Below are 21,901 nucleotides of genomic sequence, written 5' to 3'. Positions count from 1 at the left end.
GTTAGGTGTCTCATGGGAGCTGTAGCCACAGTCCTACGCCAGAGCCACAGCAACTCGGGATCCGAGCCTCATCTGCGACCTACACCACAGCTCATGGCAATGCCAGATCCTTAACCCACTGAGCAAGGCCAGGGATCGAACCTGCAACCTCATGGTTCCTAGTCGGATTTGTTAACCACTGAGTCACGATGGGAACTCCTTGAGGCCCTTTTATAAAACTATTAAAGTTAGTTTAAAACCAACATGAGTGAGGGGAAATAAAGTATATTTAGGGAAAATCAGAGATACTAACACTCTAGGTTAATTTTTATTATACTTACAAAGACTGTTGGTTTGGGTATAAATACATTGTCTTCATGTTCTCTAGGCACATTCGAAGTCTTTGATTTCTGATTTTCTGTCACATTTTTGGATTCCATTTTAGTAAAAAGTAACTTGTTCTCCTTCCGCTTACTACGCATATTTGTGAGAATCTGTTTCATTGCTGCCAATTCCTGTTGATACATTAAAACAGAACAAAATGGCAAGTATGATTTTAGCAAGCTAATAATGATTGATGTTAAAACATTTATTTTCATCCTTTTTTAAATCCTTTTTTCATACCCATGGCATTGAAAGTTCCCGTACCAGGGACTGAACCTTTGCCTCTGAAGTGACCCTGAGTTGCTGCAGTCATATCCCCTCCCCCGCCCCCCCCCCACTGTTTTTGGCTGTACCACATGGAAGTTCCTCAGCCAGGGATTGAATCTGAGCTGCATCTGTGGCCTATGCCACAGCTTTCGCAACACTGGATCCTTAACCCACTGTGCTGGGCTAGGGACTGAACCTGTGCCCCAGGGCTCCAGAGCTGCTCTGATCCTGTTGTGTCACAGTGGGAACTCTGCTGCAGTCATATTCTTTTTTTTTTTTTTTGAGTGATACATGGATAATTTATTTTTTCAGAAAAAAGGTCATGAATAAAACTTATATGGGATTTTTTTTTTTTAATTTTCCCACTGTACAGCAAGGGGATCAAGTTACCCTTACATGTATACATTACAATTACATTTTTTTCCCCACCCTTTGTTCTGTTGCAACATGAATATCTAGACAAAGTTCTCAATGCTACTCAGCAGGATCTCCTTGTAAATCTATTCTAAGTTGTGTCTGATAAGCCCAAGCTCCCGATCCCTCCCACTCCCTCCCCCTCTCATCAGGCAGCCACAAGTCTCTTCTCCAAGTCCATGATTTTCTTTTCTGAGGAGATGTTCATTTGTGCTGGATATTAGATTCCAGTTATAAGTGATATCATATGGTATTTGTCTTTGTCTTTCTGGCTCATTTCACTCAGGATGAGATTCTCTAGTTCCATTCATGTTGCTGCAAATGGCATGATGTCATTCTTTTTTAAGGCTGAGTAGTATTCCATTGTGTATATATACCACCTCTTCCGAATCCAATCCTCTGTCGATGGACATTTGGGTTGTTTCCATGTCCTGGCTATTGTGAATAGCACTGCAATGAACGTGCGGGGTGCATGTGTCTCTTTTAAGTAGAGTTTTGTCTGGATATATGCCCAAGAGTGGGATTGCGGGGTCATATGGAAGTTCTATGTGTAGATTTCTAAGGTACCTCCAAACTGTTCTCCATAGTGGCTGTACCAGTTGACATTCCCACCAACTCCAGTGCAGGAGGGTTCCCTTTTCTCCACACCCCCTCCAGCACTTGTTATTTGTGGACTTATTAATGATGGCCATTCTGACTGGTGTGAGGTGGTATCTCATGGTAGTTTTGATTTGCATTTCTCTTATAATCAGTGATGCTGAGCATTTTTTCACGTGTTTGCTGGCCATCTGTTGCAGTCATATTCTTAACCCACTGTGCCATAATGGGAACTCCTATTTTTATTCTTAAAGTAGAAAAAACATTTGAAGCAAATATATAAATGAGGAAAGCTGTGAAAATTAATGTGCAATAATGATGCATATGAATCTCATAGTCATTAATACTTTTAATATGATAAATGATAAATACATCATTCCAAAGGGCTAAGCGGGGGGGAAGGATCAATTAGGAGTATGAGATTAATAGATCCAAACCACTATACGTAAAAAAGGGATAAGCAACAAGGACTTACTGTATAGCACAGAGAACTATATTCAATATCTTTTAATAACCTACAGTGAAAAATAATCTGCAAAAAAAAAAAAGGAGTTCCCATCGTGGCGCAGTGGTTAACTAATCCGACATCCGACTAGGAACCATGAGGTTGCGGGTTTGATCCCTGCCCTTGCTCAGTGGGTTAACGATCCGGCGTTGCCGTGAGCTGTGGTGTAGGTTGCAGACACGGCTCGGATCCTGCGTTGCTGTGGCTCTGGCGTAGGCCGGCGGCTACAGCTCTGATTAGACCCCTAGCCTGGGAACCTCCATATGCCGCGAGAGCAGCCCAAGAAAAGGCAAAAAGACAAAAAAAAACTGAAAAAATATTTATAACTGAAGCACTTTGCCGTACACCTGAAACTAACATAGTATTGTAAATTTGTATTTTTTGTTTGTTTGTTTTTAGGTCCATACCCTCAGCATACATAGGTTCCCAGGCTAGGGGTTGAATCAGAGCTGTAGCTGCTGTCCTACACCACAGCCACATCAACACGGGATCCAAGCTGCATCTGTGACCTACACCACAGCTCATGGCAACACCAGGTCCTTAACCCACTGAGCGAGGCCAGGGATTGAACTCTCATCCTCATGGATAGTCAGGTTCATCAACTGCTGAGCCTTGACAGGAACTCCCTGTATTTGTATTTAATTGAAGTAAATATACTTCAAAAAAAAAAAAAAATCATCCCTGAGTTCTCTCGTGGTGCAATGGGTTAAGAATCTAGCATTGCCACTGCAGTGACTCAGGTTGCTGCTTTGTGCAGGTTCAGTCTGTGGCCCGGGAACTTCCACATGCTATGAGTGCAGCCAAAACAAAAACAAAAACAAAAACACCCCCAAATCATTCAGTAATCTAGTGGTTCCCAAATTTTTCTACACAGTGGAATAGCCTGAGGAGCTTCAAAAACAATTGATGCCTTGTCCCATACCTAAAGACTGTGAGACTTGGCTTTGAAAATTTTTAATGATCTCCAGGTGATTCTAACAGACAAATCTGGGAACCACTGGCAAAGCTACTCCCTCCAGTTTATCTACACATGCTTGTTAAGCAGATTATTTTGGCACTTAACTTTTTTTCTTCTACCTCTCAAACTGTCCTATTTCCTTTTGAAGTCTTATATGAAAGATGGAAGGGAAAAAGCGTACAAACTTTTTTTTCTTGCTTATTGATTGGCAGTTCAAACAGTAACTATAATATAGCTTCAGGATTTCTTCAACTCTCTTAGTCCCAGACTCACAGACACAGAAAACTTATGGTCACCAAAGAGGAAAGGAAGAGGGTGATAAATTGGGAATTTGGGATGAACAGATCACACTATTATATATAAAATAGATAAACAACAAAGACCCACTGTATAGCACAGGGAACTAGATTCAATATCTTGTAATAAACTACAGTGAAAAATAATCTGAAAAAATATATATGGAATTCTCTTGTGGTGCAGTGGGTTAAGGATCTGGTATTGTTACTACAGCAGCTTGGATCACTGCTGTGGTGTGGATTCGATCCTTGGCCAGGAACTTCCAAATGCAGCCAAAAAAAAAAAATTAAGAATATATATATAAAATGGGAGTTCCCATTACAGCTCAGTGGTTAACAAACTTGACTAGGATCCATGAGGATGCGGATTCAATCCCTGTCCTCGATCAGTGGGTTAAGGATAAGGTGTTGCTGTGGCTGTGGCATAGGCTGGCAGCTACACCTCTGATTCGACCCCTAGCCTGGGAACCTCCATGTGCTGCAGGTGCTGCCCTAAAATAGAAAGAAAAAAAAAAGAATATATAAAAGAATGTAAAACGGAATCACTTTGCTATATACCTGCAACATTATGAATCAACTATATTTCAATTAAAAAAAACCTATATTATTCCCTATTTGTTTACAAATGGAAACTTGAGTTAGCTTTTCAGTTGTTATCTGAACTAAGAACTAATTATGCTGAAATTCAAGAACTCAGCACAAAATTTTCACTCCTTCCCACTTTCAAGTCTTTTATTTTTCTCCATAGTCTTCAGCACCTAACACTAACTAGTGGATATTCATGATTAACTGTTCAAGTGATTCAATCAAAAATAAGTATATGGAGAGAGGACAGACTAAACTCTCCTTTACCTTACTATCTGCAGAACATGGTAGGCTGTGTCGGGAGGTAATTTTTTTCCTATTATTTTGTTTCATTTTCATGCCAAGACGCGTGAAGTTATAGCGATAGAAGGATGTTCTGCTCCCTTCAACTAATCTGTTTATAGACATCAGCTCTGTGTCAGAGCAAGTTCCTACAGGCCTTTTTTTTTTTTTTTTCTGGCTGTCATTAGTTCTATTTAGAACCATCTAGCTTGAGTGAGTATTTTAAAACAGAGTTGAGTTTAAGCCACAGAGCCTTAATAAATCTCTGGGCCAAGAGAGAAGCTGGAAGAAACGGTGCCAGAATCCTCTTTCTCTTTCCCGAAGGACTGGGGCTGGTTTGGCCAACACACATGAGGATGTGTATACCTTCAGACACTGCCAATCTGATATACTTTTATTTGAGCCCTTTGAGGACTCTTGTTGTGTTGAGATTATGTTACTTCATCATATGCGCCCCTATCGTGAAGTATAAACCACTGATTTAATGTTAAACATACCTGGCATTATGGTAGATTTCAGCTCCTGTTCTACTTTCCACACGATAACTAGAAGGCAGAGGGGAGATGATATTTCTGAGCCTATTAAGGGAACACTATTTATGTGAAAAAAAAACCCTCTTTTTACTAGCCCTAACGTGTGTACTTTGGCACGAAGATAAAATAATAGGAAAAAATTTCTTCCAACACAACCTACTACTATTCTACAGGTAATAACGTCAAGGGGATCGGACCTTCTGGGGGAGAGGAAGTGGGGACAAGGATGAGGAGGGAGAAAAGGAAGGAGGTATGGGGTTACTAGGCAGAGGGCTTTGGCTCCTAAGTGCCCAAGAGGGGGCCACATATATTTCTGATCCCCCTGTTTTGTTTTGTTATTGTTGTTGGTTTTTTTTTTTTTTCTTTTTAAGGCTGCACCTGTGACATATGGAGGTTCCCAGGCTAAGGGTCCTGTCGGACCTCTAGCTGCCAGCCTATGCCAGGGATCCCAGCTGCGTCTGTGACCTACACCACAGCTCATGGCAATGCTGGATCCCTGACCCACTGAGTGAGGCCAGGGATCAAACCAGCATCGTCATGGATACCAGTAGGATTTGTTTCCGCTGCGCCACAATGGGAACGCCAGTTTTGTTTCTCTTTGGCTTCACTTGCTGCTGGTATAGGAACAGTTACAGGAGGCCAATCATCCCTGGTGCTGGTGAGGAGACAGATGGGAAATTCATGGGTTTCTGCTTTATTCAGACTGGGATCACCCCAACTTACAGTGTTGTTACAGTAATACTTTTGTTTATTTGATAGTATTAAACAATGTTAGCATGGTTTCTGAAATCTAAGTAATGAACACTTTAAAAGCAACAGAACTCTGGAGTTCCTGTCGTGGCTCAGTGGTTAACAAACCCGACTAGGAACCATGAGGTTGTGGGTTTGATTCCTGGCCTTACTCAGTGGGTTAAGGATCTGGTATTGCTGTGAGCTGCGGTGTAGGCCAGCAGCTACAGCTCCGATTCAACCGCTAGCCTGGGAACCTCCACATGCCACGGGTGTGGTCCTAAAAAGACAAAAGACAAAAAAAAAAAAAGAAAAAAAGCAACGGAATTCTGTAAAATTCCTATTAGGATAATACACAGCTACAATGAATACCAAAATAACATGCAGAACAATTTTGTTCAGTTTTATTTATGTTTGAATATATAGATGACCCCTTTATATCAATGGTAAATCTGAACAAAGAAAACTCCACTTCGACAGTAAATAGCATCCACAGTACTGTCATAGTCTGAGCACACAGAAAGCCAAGAACAGGTAGTAGAAATGTTTCAGTACTGGGTTAGAAGCCAAAGACACATCTATTTCTGACCCTATTATTAAGTGTGTAAACTTAATCTATTCTGGTTCAATGAGCTTCAGTTTCCTAATTGATAAAACGTATGTTTGCGTTAACTTTTTGGATTTTTACCAGTTGGATAAATGTTTGGGTACATTTATTTTGCATTCTCTTACTGTGAGGGTGAGCAGATTTTCATGTATTTAAAGGTATTCTCCTTTCTGTTGTTACCCTTGGCTCATTTTTCCACTGGGTGACTGGTCATTTTCTTTCATATTTTGAGCTCTCTCTCTCTCTCTCTTTTTTTTTTTTGCCATGCCCTCATCATGTGGAAGTTCCCAGACTAGGGATAGAACTTATATCAGAGCAGTGTCAATGCTTGGTCCTTAACCTGCTGTGTCACCAGGGAACTCCCTTGAGGAGCTCTTCAAATATTAGAGACATTAGCTCCTGTGTGTAACATGAGCAGCGGGTTTCCTTCCCTTTCGAGTTTGCTTATGCTTTTTACTGTTTTCTTTGCTATGAAGAACTTTCTGGTTCTTATGTATCTGAATATGCAGTCATTAATTTTATGGCCTTGCCATGTTTGTTTCTTCCATTTTCCTCAAGTTACTTTCATGGTTTCTTTTTCTTTACTTTTTCAAACATTTAGATCTTTGATTTGTTTGAAGTTTAGCCTGGCTTATGGTAAAAAGTATGGATTCAACATCTTTCCCCCAAGGCTATTCCATAGTAACAACATTGTGTACTACGAAAGAGACATTTTTTTTTTTTTCCCTCACTGATTTGAGATACTATATCACCTTCCTTAAGCACATGATTTATTTCTGGACTTTTAAACTCCATTCCAATGGTCTATCTATTCATGCATCCATATCACACTGTTTTAATGTTTAATAGTTAAGGGATTTTTTTTTTTTGGCTATGGTCTCCTGGTAAGGGTAGGAATTAAAAAAAAAAAATAACTGACTTCTACAATATTGAGTCTTCCTTACTCTGAAAATATTTTAATATTTCTTTTACCTACATGTTGGCATAAATTGTCCTGCCCTACTTGGAGTTACTATTATAATGAAATGGTGATTCACAAAATCTCAATTCATAAACTGAAAAAACAAGCAAAAATAAATAAACCAACATAACATGTAAGAACCAGAAAAACTTGTCACTACAAAATGAGATCCTTTGGTAAAATTAAGTCATCTTGAAATCTGGCTTGGTCTTATCCTGATTTGGTTCTTAACATGTTTTCTTGTCTGCCTCCTGGTTTCTGGCTCCATCTCCTATTTAAGATTCTGGTCTTATTGTTGAAACTTGACTTTTGCATTTCATTTCTCTAGCTTTTGATTCTGTTTTCTTCTGTTTTCTGTCCTTTTCTGATTGGCCAGTAGGTTTGTTTGTACTATGGTGTAATGATTTATAAACACTGTTAACTGCAGAGCAGAGTGTGATTAGGTCCACGGAAAAGGAACCTCCGATGTTCAAAGGAAAATGTTTCGGGTATCAAGTTCATCCGGATTCTATTTCTTACATTATCTATTGCTCAAAATCATGTCATTTAGTTAGGTTCCTACTTGGACCTTGACTTTCTTATAGAAGTTTTCCCCCTTCTACTTGAGTTCCTTTTTTCCCACTCATTGATGGAAATAATATATCTTTCCCATATTATCTAAGATTATCTAGCTTCTTAATCATACTGTTTGCTGGGATCAGTTTTATACTGACTGATTTTAAAAATGATGCATAGTTGCTGTTATGCAATTTCATTTTATTGCATATCTTGGCAAGTTGCATTACTTCTTGCATCTCTTTTTGTCATCTGATGGCAAACAATCTAATAATTTTATGAGAGAGGGTCCTGTAGTAAAGTATTGTACTTTCCTTCAGAACTTTGATAGTAGTTTTGGGAGAGTTCACTGACTTTCTCTCACATCCTCCTACTGGCATTTTTACTTACTTATAATAACTTCAGGATTTTGGTTTTAGCAATTTTTGAAAATGTCAGAAACATTTCTGGTATACTGCTTATTTTTTGGTAAATACTTCTTTCCCAAAATCTTTCTGAAGAAACTAATTACCGGACTTGTAAGTTTTTTTCTGCTACAGAAATTTTTGTTTTCTCTGGAGAAGAGAGTCAGTTTCTCTGTTTATTATGATTTCTCCCTTTTGTGCCATTAATTTTCTTCTTCGACGGCCTTCGGTTGTGTGTTCCAATTTATGAATGAAGGAACAGATTAAACGTTTTCTTTCTCCTGCTATGGGTCATTCATCTGAATGAGACGGTTGAGTACGATCCATGGACATGAAAATCTGTCAAGCAGGCTTTACTCTGGGGTCCTCTGGCGGGAAGTTGGGTTCTCTTGTCCAAAATGACAAAATTGGAGGGTTCTAATCTGGTGCTTCTTCATTTTGGCAGTTCTAGTCTATTCCTGGCAAGTGCTCTGTTAATTCTGAAAGCCATTTGTCAAAAAATTTTTTAAATTCCTGCTTTTGAAAATTATAGGAGCATTACTTGTTCGCTGTAAAATTAAAATACTGCCAAAGTGCCATGCCTCAGTTCTCTTTTCCTTTCACTAGTTGTTTGAGACCTTTAAATACTATTCTATAACAATCTTATTTATAGCAATATTCATTTTTCTGAGATACTTTTACAGTGCTTTTCAAAAAGCTAACAGTATTTATCCTATAATTGTAGTATATCAAATCCATACAAAAGTTACAGTAACTTCAAGAATAAGGAACTGGTAATTAAAATTTACAAATGTAGAACTTCACCTGACGATACAATCGCAACTTAAAATAAAACAAAAATAAAAACAATAAAAGCCACGTGGCATTGTAACACTCTTCTAAATGGAAGAGTTAAGGACAAGGCCGTCCTTATGGAACTTCCAGAGGATGATGATGAAGATGATGCCTGTTATTGTACAAACAACATCTATAAAAGAGATAAATTGCTCTCTTGAATCCAAAAGCACATATCTTGGCCATTTAATATAATCCATTTGCATAGAGTAGTGACATATGAAAGCAGCTCAACTGCAGAGCAGCTGTTTAACAGTATTGCATAGCTGATGCCAATAAATTGCTGAAACTTGTAAACTCTGCAAAGATGTTGGCAAGGGGACACATAGATGGCATTTCTTGATGAAAATAGCTCTCATAAGTATAATGCAAACTATGTGCTCCACTGGAGGGTAACCGTAAGTGCTTTTATAAAATAACAGAATAACAGGAGTTCCTTGGAGGCTCAGTAGGTTAAGGATCCAGAGTTGTGTTCTCACTGCTGCAGCTTGGGTTACTGCCGTGGTGCGGGTCCGATCCCTGGCCCTGGAACTTCTGTATGCTGTAGGTATAGCCAAAAAATAAAAATGAAAAAGAAATATAAGAATAACAATGTGGGAGTTCCTGTCGAGGCTCAGTGGAAACGAATTGGACTAGCATCCATGAGGATGCAGGTTTGATCCTTGGCCTCGCCCAGTGGGTTAAGGATCCGGCGGTGCCATGAGCCGTGATGTAGGCACAGACATGGCTTGGATCCCGTGTTGCTATGGCTGTGGCATATTCCAGCAGCTGTAGCTATGATTCAGCTGCTAGCCTGGGAACCTCTATATGCCCCAGGTGTGGCCCTAAAAAAGAAAAAAATAATAATAATAACAGTGTGCATCTTTCCTACCTGAGCTAACACAAGATAGAAACCAACCTTATTTTAAACCAAGGGTGCTTGTGTGTGTGTGTGTGTGTGTGTGTGTGTGTATAATGTTTAAACTTCATCTAAGAGTCTTTAAACAATTTTTATTATGGAAAATTTCAAAGATAATAGAGAAGAGAGCATGGCACAGCTTCTATTGCCCAATGTTAACAATTACCAACATTTGTCCAATATTGTCTTTTTTTCCCTTTTTGGTTGCACTCACAGCATTTGGAAGTTCCTGGGCCAGGGACTGAACCTGCACCACAGCACTGACCACTCCAGATCCTTAACCTGCTAGGCCACCAGAGAACTCCACCAATATTGTCTTATTAAAGTCTTATTGAGATAAAATCCACATACCATATAGTCATCCATTTAAAGTATACAATTTAAAAACTCTTTTATCACCTCAAAAAGAAACGCTAATTCTTTTAGGAATCACTTTTCCATCCCATCTTGTCCTCAATTCCCCAGCCTAAGCAACCCCTCCCTAATCTACTTTCTGTTTCTGCAGATTTCTGTTCTAAGATGTTTCAAATGAGTGGAATCAATCTAATATGTAGTTCTTTTGCTACTAGCTTCTTTTGTCAGTATAGTGTTTTTAAGGTGCATTGATATTATAAACACATCAGTACTTCGTACTACTTTTTTATTTTTTTGGTCTTTTTAGGGCTGCGCTATCGGCATATGGAGGTTCCCAGACTAAGGGGTCAAAATGGAGCTGTAGCCGCCGGCCTACACCACAGCCACAGCAGGATCTGAGCCATGTCTGCGACCTACACTACAACTCACAGCAACACCGGATCTTTAACCCACTTAGCGAGGCCAGGGATCGAACGTGTGTCCTCATGGATGCTAGTCAGATTCATTTCTATTGAGCCACGATGGGAACTCCTCGTTTTATTTTATGACTGAATAATATTCCATTGTATGGCCGTAATACATTTTGCTCATGTATTCATCGGCTGGGGGACGTTTGGGTTGTTTACATCTTTGGGCTCTTGTGAATAATGCTGCTAACCTCTAACATTCATGTACAAGTTTTTGTGTGGACACGTTTTCATTTCTCTTGAGTATAAACCCAGTGTGGGATTCCTGGGCCCTATGGTAACTCTTATGTCTAATCATCTAAGAAACTGCCATAATGTTTTGTCAACATTGTTTTATCTATTTCCTTTCCAGGTATTTTGAAATATTCTAAAGCAGATTTCAGACCTTAGATCAGTCACTTGTAAATACTTCAGTAGAGATTTTTAACAGATAAAGGTTGAAAAAACACCAAACAAACCCAAAACATCATTATCATATCTAATACAATAGTTTAAAAGAAAGTATCAACTTATTTCAAAGTCATCTATTAGATACTGTAAGTGCTAGGTAAGAATTTCAATTATTATCAAAGCAAACTTTTAACAGATTTTTTTTTTTTTACGGCTGCACCTGCGGCGTATGGAAGTTCCCAGGCTAGGGGCTGAATTGGAGCCATAGTCACAGCCTATGCCACAGCCAAGGGAACACTAGGTCTGAGCCACATCTGCGACCTATGCTGCAGGTTGCCTTAACCACTGAGTGAGGCCAGGGATTGAGCCTGCATCCTCAGAGAAACAAATGGTTTTTGAAGAAATTAAAACATACCTTGAATGTTAATGCCACTACACGGTAAACAACAGACAAAACAGGTTTTGTATGGCAACTTAACATTCACTTTGTATTTACTATGTGCTGGGCTTGGTACGAAGTATCTTACATAAAAATTTAATTCTCTTCTAAATACCAAGAGTTAGACATTACTTTGATTTTTAAGATAAGGAAACTGAGGTTTAGAAGATTTTAAGATATGTAGTCAAGTTCATTAGCTAATAAGAAGTGAAGTGAGGATTCAAGTGGATTCAAAGCTGTCATTATTTACACAATAATGCAGACGCCTTCTATCAAGGCCTTTGTCAGCCCAAATTTCAGGCTTTGGAAGGGACCGTCAAGTTATTTAACCTAACCGCCATACAAAACAAAACAAAACAACAATAACAACAAAACCAAACAAATAAATCCTGTCTCTATATAGTGTCTACCCTTAGGTTTTAATTCCAGCCTTTGGAGAGCTGTATCACAAGCCTATTTCTGCCTCTTACACATGGCCTACTTTGAATTTCTTTTATCTCTCTGCATCTTTTCTTCTCTAAACACCCCCAGTTCATTCCTCTCTCTTATGACTGAAAAGAATTCTCTTATCATCTTGATTATTTTTTCTCTGATTATCTCCTAGTATTCAAAAATTTAGGCCTAGAACAGAATAGAGAAAGAAGTCCTGGCCAGAGCAGAGGGGAACAGGCTTATCTGCTCCTTATTCAGATGCATTTCAGATGACAAACATTTTTGAAGTCATACCCTATCTACCACTGAAAGCTCAGCCAGAGCTCGTGTTTACACGAAGGAGAGACAGCTGTGCTGCCATAGCCTAGGGGATGTAACTAATCGCCTTTCCTGAACTTGGATGTAATCTTAAGGTCATCCTCAACCGTGATGCAGGTAGAGGAAGCTAGTATTCAGGCACTGAAGTAGGCCCCTGAGAACTGCCATTGTTGACTTAAAACAGAAGCGTGGGCTCCTTGATCTGTTCTGTTCTGGTTGGTTTGCACAGACCCTTTCAGCTGATTACTGAAGAGCACCCTGGGCTTGTAACTGCTTTGCCTCCCGCCATTCATGTCGTGATGGTGCCTGGCTTTCCCTTCGACACCAGTATTCATTGAGTAGCTGTCTGGTTTCTGGCCTGTACGATTTCAGTATAATCTGATTAGCTTCTGATGCCTATTGTGGATTTCCATCAATTTCAGACTCCACATTCTTGTCTCCACTCTGAGCCCTGCTAAGCGTAACAGGCGGGTGATTGACTCCAGTGCCCATGCTTTCTCTGTGTTGTATTCGCTCAATGTTAGCTCCTAAATATGTGATACAGATTTGGTAAATTTAAATGAAAGTACTGCCCATTAAGACCATAATCATCTCATATCATTGTGAATGTTCTTTCCTGGCCCCCACATATTTCTGGAGACTTATTTGAACAGCTTTGCTGTTTGGTTTGTGTATTTCCTTATATCCTTAGTTTGTTATAAACTGCTACTATTCTACGAGAGTCATAAAAACACAGGGTTAGACATGACAGCAAGATATTTACTTGTTCCTTACTGATAAAAAAAAAAAAAAAAAAGGTCAGAGAGGTGTACCCACTACTTAAAACATACCAAACTTCTAAAATGTGGGAAAAATACACATTTCATCCTTTACATAAAACAACCAATAACCAGGAAATGGGAGGTCTATACAATATATAATAGATGTGAAAATGTGATGTGAAAAAAAAAGTTAAAAGTGCATGTATGCACAGATAAAATGTTTTTATGACGAGATATAATGCTTCACACACGACAGAATGCTACTTGCAGGATACAGCAGAGATTTCTGTAATTTTAAAGTTGATGATGAAAAGATAAGAAGCCAAAATACTTATGAAAATCAAAACAATCTGATCTAGCTAGTTCTACTAAGTTTTGTACAAATCCACAAAACACAGAGGTTCACAGAGTTTAATCTAAAAAAAATGTGTGCCTTTTACGCAATTCAAAAGTGAAGAGAGAATGGAATGGGCAACCGAGATTCAGTTGCTGCTTCTGTCAAATGAGCATAAGACCATTACAGAGCTCTCGTTACACTTAAGTACAATAACATGTATTATATAAATATTAAACATTCTCATTAACTGAAAAGTGCCTATTTTGGGGAAAAGCCTAATGCCCTCTCAGATTCCAGAGGGCATAAACAAAAGGCCACCTTTGTTAGTATGGAGGGATAATTTAAAACTTTTCCTGGAGTTCCCTTGTGGTACAACAGGTTAAGGAAATCAACATTGTCAATGTAAGCAGCTCAGGTCACTGCTGCGCCATGAGTTCGACCCCTCGCCCCAGGAATTTCCACATGCCATGGGCATGGCCAAATAAAAAATTAAAAAAAAAAAATAACAGCAACAAAACCTTTTCCTTTTTCTGATTCCTTACTCCCAGATATACTTGGTTGAAAGTAACATCTAATTAATCCCTAAGTATGGAAGTATAACATGATTGAGCTGAAAATGTTTAAAACATTTTGGTTGGAAGACGTTATGAAAACTCAAGATATTATTATTACTTGTATATAGTAAGTTTAGTTTTGTCAGTTAAAGTACACTTACATTCAATATTTGCAATGAGTATTTTTTGCAATATTTCACTCCCTGAATTTCCTCAGACCTAAATTCACATACCCTTATACGGAAAGAAATAAACATTCTAAAACTGTATAGGGAAAATATGATTTACACTGTACATGTTTTAGGTTTCCACTGTAATAAATGTCTTTGAAATATTCATTTACATCCAGGAAATCAAAACCAAATTTGAACTTGAAGAGCACCACTATGAGGAGAAATGACTCTGAGAAATGATTACATCTTCATTGAAAGAAAAATTAACTGACCCACAAAGTATTTTTTTTAGTCATGCTGACTGTACTGACAGTAAAATTTAACTACATAGGTGTATGAGAAAAACATGTAAAAAGGTATTCTTAAGAAAATTTCAAAAGAGTTAAGTATGAACCAAAAAGAATGACACACATATAGAAGTATGTAATTTGTTCGAACCCTTTATGAGGTAGATTGCCTAAGGGGCACTTGTGATGCTGAATCGTCCTGAAACTTTCCGAGAAATCACAGAGAACATAGGAGTTAGAGTCCTGGAACATAAACATACCATAAAAGAATGATAATTATACTGTGACTTCACTTTTCAGAAACCTGGCTAACTGCAGGGTTTGTTTTCTTTTTGTTAAGTGACATACACCGCACTGAGAGGCAAGTTATTTGGAATAATGGGGCTTCGTTCAACATTCAGGCAAGTGTGAGCCTGGCACATTCTAGGCACTTAGTAAGAAGTGGTTGGTAAAATCTGGTTAAACATTAGCTGAAATGCTTGTGCACTTTGAGAGTCATTACTGGCAGAAGCACTGAGTACAAGAGTAGAAGAATCCTAGGTCTTAGAAACAGATATCTTCTATTTCACAAATATATATTATTTCTTAGAGGCTTGATACCTGTAGGGGTGGCTGTGGCTACAGTTTCCATGTCCTGAAACAGAGAAGCCTGATTCTAGACAAACATTTCAGATATGATTTCTTTTTTGTTTTTGTCTTTTTGCTATTTCTTGGGCCGCTCCCGTGCATATGGAAGTTCCCAGGCTAGGGGTCGAATCGGAGCTGTAGCCACTGGCCTACGCCAGAGCCACAGCAAAGTGGGATCCGAGCTGCGTCTGCCACCTACACCACAGCCCACGACAACGCTGGATCCTTAACCGACTGAGCAAGGCCAGGGATTGAACTCTGCAACCTCATGGTTCCTAGTCGGATTCATTAACCACTGAGCCACGACGGGAACTCCCAGATATGATTTCTTACTAACCACTCTTAGAAAGTTCTCTGAAATTGTCCTTGGGTGCAGGAGAGCCTCTGCTCTTTTTCAACTAAAATGACATCAGTTAGAATGAATTTTATTTAATTAATTTATTTTTTGGTGGCCACGCCTGCAGGATGCAGAAATTCCAGGGCCAGGGATGGAACCTGTGCCACAACAGCAACTGGAACCACAGCAGTGACAATGCTGGATCCTGAACTCACTGAGCCACCAGGAAATTTCCTGAATTTTATTTTTCGAGGGGAGATGATGTGGATATATTAAAGGCGAATTTCTTTTTTCTTTTTTTTTTTTTTTAAGAGCCCCACCTGCAGCATATGGAGGTTCCCAGGCTAGGGGTTGAATTGGAGCTGCAGTCACCAGCCTACACCACAGCCACAGCAACGTGGGATCCGAGCCACGTCTGTGAGCTACACCACAGCTCATGGCAACGCTGGATCCTTTAAATCCACATCCTCGAACCCACGTCCTCATGGATACTAGTCCAGTTTGTTACCGCTGAGCCATGACGGGAACTCCTAAAGGCTAATTTCTAAAGCTTTCTATTGACTATTCTGACAGCTTCTAGTGAAATTATTGAAGACTGGAAAAAAAAATTACAGTTAATTTAACAAACATTCAATTGAACACTTACTATATGGTAATAGTGTGCTAAAGGCTAATATACAAAGAAAAACTAGGCACATGATTGGCATCATATACAAAATGCACAAATATTTTTAAAGTTATGGGAAAAGAAGTAGAAAAGAGGATAAGTTTTTCTTTATTGAGTTGTGGAGGGCTTCAAAAAATAGACGACCCCTGAACGGACTCTTGGAAAGGAGGAAGAAGAGGGAACAGACCTACATTCCCTGAGTTACTGTCACGTACCAGGAAATGTACTACCTTGTCCAATTCTCATACAACCCTGCAAAGTAGACATTACCTATATTTCTACAGGAGAAAACTGAGTTTAGAGGGGTTAAATTATTGTCCCAAGAATCCACAGCTATTAAGTAGCAGAACTATCTTGTCTGTCTGACTGCTGGCTTTTTCCACACCATTTCAAAATACAGGTGATGTAAGGAATATAAGGGTAATTCTAGCCTGATGATTTACTAAGAGCGCTGAACACGTGTATGTGTACATATATGTCCTTCTGAATCATCCCTGCTACCCACCTTCTCCATGTTTACATTGAGCATGCTGAGTATAAGTTGCTACAGAAAAACTACACAGAATGGTACCATTATATTTCTAATTTTTTAATTTTGTATTTGTCACTTTGTCTTTTCTAGGGCCGTACCTGTGGCATAAGGAGGTTCCCAGGCTAGGGGTCTAATTGGAGCTGTAGCCGCCAGCCTACACCAGAGCCACAGCAACGTGGGATCCCAGGCGCGTCTTCAACCTACACCACAGCTCACGGCAATGCCGGATCCTTAACCCACTGAGCAAGGCCAGGGATCGAACCTGCAGCCTCATGGTTCCTAGTCAGATCTGTTCACCACTGAGCCATGACGGGAACTCCAGAATGGTACTATTATAAACATGACAGTTTGGAATTCGCATCGTGGCTTAGCAGAAATGAATCTGACTAATATCCATGAGGATGTAGTTTGATCCCTGGGCTCACTCAGAGGGTTATGGATCCATCGTTGCTGTGAGCTGTGGTGTAGGTGGCAGACAAAGCTTGGATCTGGTGTTGCTATGGCTGTGGCATAGGCCAACGGCAGCAGCTCTGATTCGACCCCTGGCCTGGGAACCTTTATATGCCGTGGGTTCGCCTTAAAAAGACAAAAAAAAAAAAAAAGTTCATCTTAGCAATTATTTATTGTTGCTATAATGTACATCATTCATTTATTTCACAGTTATTTCCAAAGTCTTGTTTTCCTCAAAACTCTAATCCTATCTTATGTCTTTGCCATTAAAGAGAAGCCATTAGATGGCAATGTCCTAAATTCTTAACAAACCTACAAATTTACTTTAACTTAATTTTAATTTCTCCTTTTCAAAATGCAAAAGGAGGCCCTCCTGCCTAAGGTTAAATCCCATCATTTCACCTTGGATTTCTTCCTTTCCCAACACTTCTGTCCAAGTGATTACCTTCTTGCTTTTGTACTTTCAGCATCTCTGTGTTTGGCTCCCTCCTATCACCACATAAGCTGGATGCTCTCCAGCCCTGGGAGGTAAAAGCCCTTGATCTCATGCAGCCTCCCTTTTATGCTCTTATTCAAAGGGTTGTCTATTTTTCCTATTACTATTTTTCAACTTCTACTCATTAATCAGTTCCTTGCAACCTGCCTATAACTCCACCGAAACTGCTCAAAACTTTTTTTTTAAGCATCTTGTTAAATCTAAATGACACTTGCTTTTATATCTTTGACCCGGTTGGTCCCTGAGCCTCTGCTGACAACCTCTTTCCTCTGGATGGTTCTGGCTTCATGGATCTACTCTTTTCCTGTTCTGTCTGTCATTTCTCTGGTAACGCTTCATTCTTCTGTGAAGCATTTTTTTCCTCTGTCCATCCCTTATATATTAGTGCTTGTCAAGATTCTGTCTAGGGAGTTCCTATTTGTGGGTCAGCAGGTTAAGAACTCAACACAGTGTCTATGGGATGCGGGTTGGATCTTTGGCCTCGCTCAGCCATGAGCTGTGGTATAGCTTGGCAGCTGCAGCTCAGCTTCCACTGCTAGCCTGGGAACATCCATATGCCAAGGGAGCAGCCCTAAACCTTAAAAAGAAAAGAAAATGATTTGGTCTAGAAGATCTTTTCCTGTTCTCACTCTATATAGTTCAATTCATCTACTTCCAAGTAAAGCACCATCTTCTATGCTGTGATTCTCGAACCTCTACTTCCAGGTAAGTTCTCTTTCTTGGGTTCCAGAACCTACATTTTTAACTCTATTGAATATAACCACTTAAGATTATTTTCTTGGAGTTCCCGTCGTGGCTCAGTGGTTAATGAATCTGACTGGGAGCCATGAGGTTGCGGGTTCGATCCCTGGCCTTCCTCAGCGGGTTAAGGATCCGGCATTGCCGTGAGCTGTGGTGTAGGTCGAAGACGCGAAGCTCCGATCCTATGTGGCTGTGGCTCTGGTGTAGGCTGGCGGCTACAGCTCCAATTAGACCCCTAGCCTGGGAACCTCCATATGCCAAAGCAGCAGCCCTAGAAATGGCAAAAAGACCAAAAAAAAAAAAAAAGATATTTTCTTGAGCTTTCCTTTCCCAAATTTATTCCTCCTATGTTCTTTGTAGCATCATCATAAACCCAGGACATAAGCCAAAACCCTGGGCAACAATTTTCATTCCTCCTCTCTTTATCCGTCTCGAAATTCAAACAATCACCCAACCCTGTGATTCTGCTTCATAGTTTTCAAATTGGTCCATTTTTATTGGACACCACCATCATCAGTTTAGTTCAAGACACTGCTTATTGCTCAATAAAATAACAAAATAGCTTCCTAAGTAGGGCTCTTACCACTGCCCTTAATAAGCTGCAAAAGAAATTAGAAAAGGGCTTTTGCATCATTTCTTAAAACTATGCTCAGTATTCTACTAGACCCCATGGCTGATGAAAGATACTTTTCCTACTCTTATATTACTTTCTCTCTCTCTCTCTTTTTTTTTTGTCTTTTGTCTTTTGAGGGCCGCTCCCGTGGCATATGGAGGTTCCCAGGCCAGGCGGCCAATTGGAGCTGTAGCCACCAGCCTATGCCAGAGCCACAGCAACGTGGGATCTGAGCTGCATCTGCGACCTACACCACAGCTCACCGCAACACCAGATCCTTACCCCACTGAGTGAGGCCAGGGATCGAACCCCAACCTCGTGGTTCCTGGTCAGATTCATTAACCACTGAGCCACAATGGGAACACCTTTTTTTTTTGTAGGGCTGCATCCATAGCATATGGAAGTTCCCAGGCTAGGGGTCAAATCAGAGCTGCAGCTGCCAGCCTAGACCACAACCAAAGAAACATGGGGTCCGAGCCGTGTCTGTGGCCTATACCACAGCTTATGGCAATGCTGGATGCTTAATCCACTGAGGGAGGCCAGGGATTGAACCCACCTCCTAGTCAAGTTCCTTACTGCTGAGCCACATGGGAACTCCCATTTTTCCTACTTTTGAAAGCTTATATTCTAGGGACCTATGAGGAAATATATACAAATAAAAACAGGATTAGAATTTTCAAAGGTGATCAGCAAATCTTGCTTCATTAAGGCAAATATGTGTGTATGAGAATGAAAAATGAAGGCCAGTAAGAAGACTCCTGGGAGTTCCCTGTTGACTCAGTGGGTTAAGGACTCGGCACTGTCACATTGTCACTGCTGTGGTCTGAGTCTCACTCCTGGCCTGGGAACTTCCGTATGCTGAGGGTTTGGTCAAAAAAAAAGAGAAGACACCTGAGGGGTTTGCTCAACATGAGAGAAACCATTCTAAGGAATCATATTTCTCATACTCAAAACTGAATGTTTCATTTGAATTAATTTGAAGCTCTGATACGGTTAACTAAGAATGAGCTCTTACCAGTTGATCTTTTCCTTTACCTTTTAGAAAAACCTAATTATTTAAGATTTATAGTTTTTCTATTTTAACACTTAAAAGGTCTTAGTATAAGTGAAGACATTTAAGGATAAAAAGATTACAGCTCACTTGAAAGACAAAAGGTTATTCTGAGGCATCAAAAGTGAAAGAGAAAAGAAAAAAGATTCCAACACCTGGATAAGATATTCGGCTCTGAGTTTTCTGGCAACTAAGACAAAAAGGAAATACATTAAATTACACAGTTTTCATTTTCTGAAAAAAAAAAAAAGGAGGCTATAACTTCATCTACAGAGGCAAAAATTTTCCTGGAACTAACTCGAGCAATAATTCATCATGAGATTTCTCTCTAAATGGGACTAAGGAGAAAGATCATGAGCTTTTGTCTCAGGGAAGAAAAAAAGTTTTGACAGTAAGTATGCAATCATGGTTGAGTTACTTAAATCTTATCAGCATTAGCTTCATCCGTAGAAGTAAGAATGATGATATTTATCTCAGGGGACTGCAGCAAAGACTAAATTATATAATATAAATGGAAGTACTTAGAAGACAGTCTTAGTTTCACAAAACAGAGAGAGATGACACCAGATTTTTGTTCTGATCTTTTATAAAGGCAGAGGTCATGACATAAAATTGTGCCTTAGTGGAAGGAATTTAGTGAGGAGAGAGATTTTTGCCCCTCGCCCTCACTCTGCTTTATGGAAGTTTCACTGAATACAGACACAGAACTTGGAGAATTTAGAATGGAGGAGTGTGGACTGGCATATGATCTCAATTCAATTTATGTTCACATCTTTTAGTGAGTATTTTTTTTGCACAGATCCTTTAACCTCATATGTTTACCTATCCCAGCTGAGTTCTGTAACCTGAAAAGGCAACCTAAAAATTTCTATTTTTCTCTATGTTCACCCTCTCCTCACATTTTTTTTTTTATTATTAGGTTAATACATTTTTTTTTCTAAAGAAAAGATAAGAATAATAGTCACCTAATACACAACTTTTTTTTTTTTGGTTTTTTAACGGCCTCATTCTTGGCATATGGAAGTTCCCAGGTCAGGGACTGAATCCTGTGATGTGCACCACAGTTGCAGCAAAGCCAAATAGTTTAACCTCTTTAAACCCTTTAACCCAGGGCTGGGGATTGAACCCTTGCCTCCACAGTGACCTGAACCTATGAAGTCAGATTCTTAACCAAGTGCGCCACACGGGAATTCTACACAACCATTTTTGAATGTATAAATGCTACACATTTATAGAATAAGAGACCAATATTGATTTTATCATTCCTAGAATTCTTTTTTTTTTTTTTCGTCTTTTTGCCTTTTCTGGGCCGCTCCCACGGCATATGGAGATTCCCAGGCTAGGGGTCGAATCAGAGCTGTAGCCACTGGCCTACGCCAGAGCCACAGCAACGCGAGATCCAAGCCGAGTCTGCAACCTACACTACAGCTCATGGCAACACCGGATCCTTAACCCACTAAGCAAGGCCAGGAATCGAACCCGCAACCTCATGGTTCCTAGTCGGATTCGTTAACCACTGCACCACGACGGGAACTCCTAGAATTCCTTAAGACCACAACTGCACTTCTAACACAGAGGAGTTCAGGCTCACGAGTTTGGGCTAACACCAATATAGAAAACAAAAAACCTGATGTAGCCATGCCTTAACTCTCCTAGCCCTGTCAAGCTAGACTTATCCCACACATTTTCTTTTTTCATGTAACACATATTTGATAACTATGTAAATGGGGTAGGGATTTCATTTCCTATCAGAGACAGTCTTAGAACTAAGTAACATGCTTAAAAAAGTCAGAGGGAGAGCTGTCCAGCGCAAAAAAGAAAATGAAATACTTTAACTGTTCATTTGGTCTCTTAATGGATCACTAATTTAAACCGAGAAAATTCAGCTGATTAAAGCAATGACTCATACTAGATAATTTTCAGTGTCCTGACTGGGGTGGGGCAAGGTCTCAAGAGCCGGCTCTGTGTTGGGCACACTGTGTACGCCTATGAGAGGGGGCACCTCTATTTTGTGCCATCGGAGCCTGCTGTGCTCCCCTTAGTCTCAACCCTGATTTTCACTTTCAAAAATCTTTATCGGAGTTATT

General features: G+C 39.7%; 1 protein-coding gene across 4 annotated transcripts in view; it reads right to left on the bottom strand.

The window, feature by feature from the left end:
* The window catches only part of PIBF1 (progesterone immunomodulatory binding factor 1), a 251,953-nt gene that overhangs the window by 20,199 nt on the left and 209,853 nt on the right, over nt 1-21,901 (bottom strand). For all 4 annotated transcript variants that reach the window (XM_047756196.1, XM_047756197.1, XM_047756198.1 and 1 more), the window contains one exon: nt 321-494. In XM_047756196.1, coding sequence (XP_047612152.1) covers nt 321-494 — 174 coding nt within the window. The remainder of the gene's footprint in view (nt 1-320; nt 495-21,901) is intronic.

The sequence above is a fragment of the Phacochoerus africanus genome, chromosome 13, assembly GCF_016906955.1.
Source record: "Phacochoerus africanus isolate WHEZ1 chromosome 13, ROS_Pafr_v1, whole genome shotgun sequence".
Classification (NCBI taxonomy): domain Eukaryota; kingdom Metazoa; phylum Chordata; class Mammalia; order Artiodactyla; family Suidae; genus Phacochoerus; species Phacochoerus africanus.
This window is presented reverse-complemented; position numbering and strand designations above follow the sequence as displayed.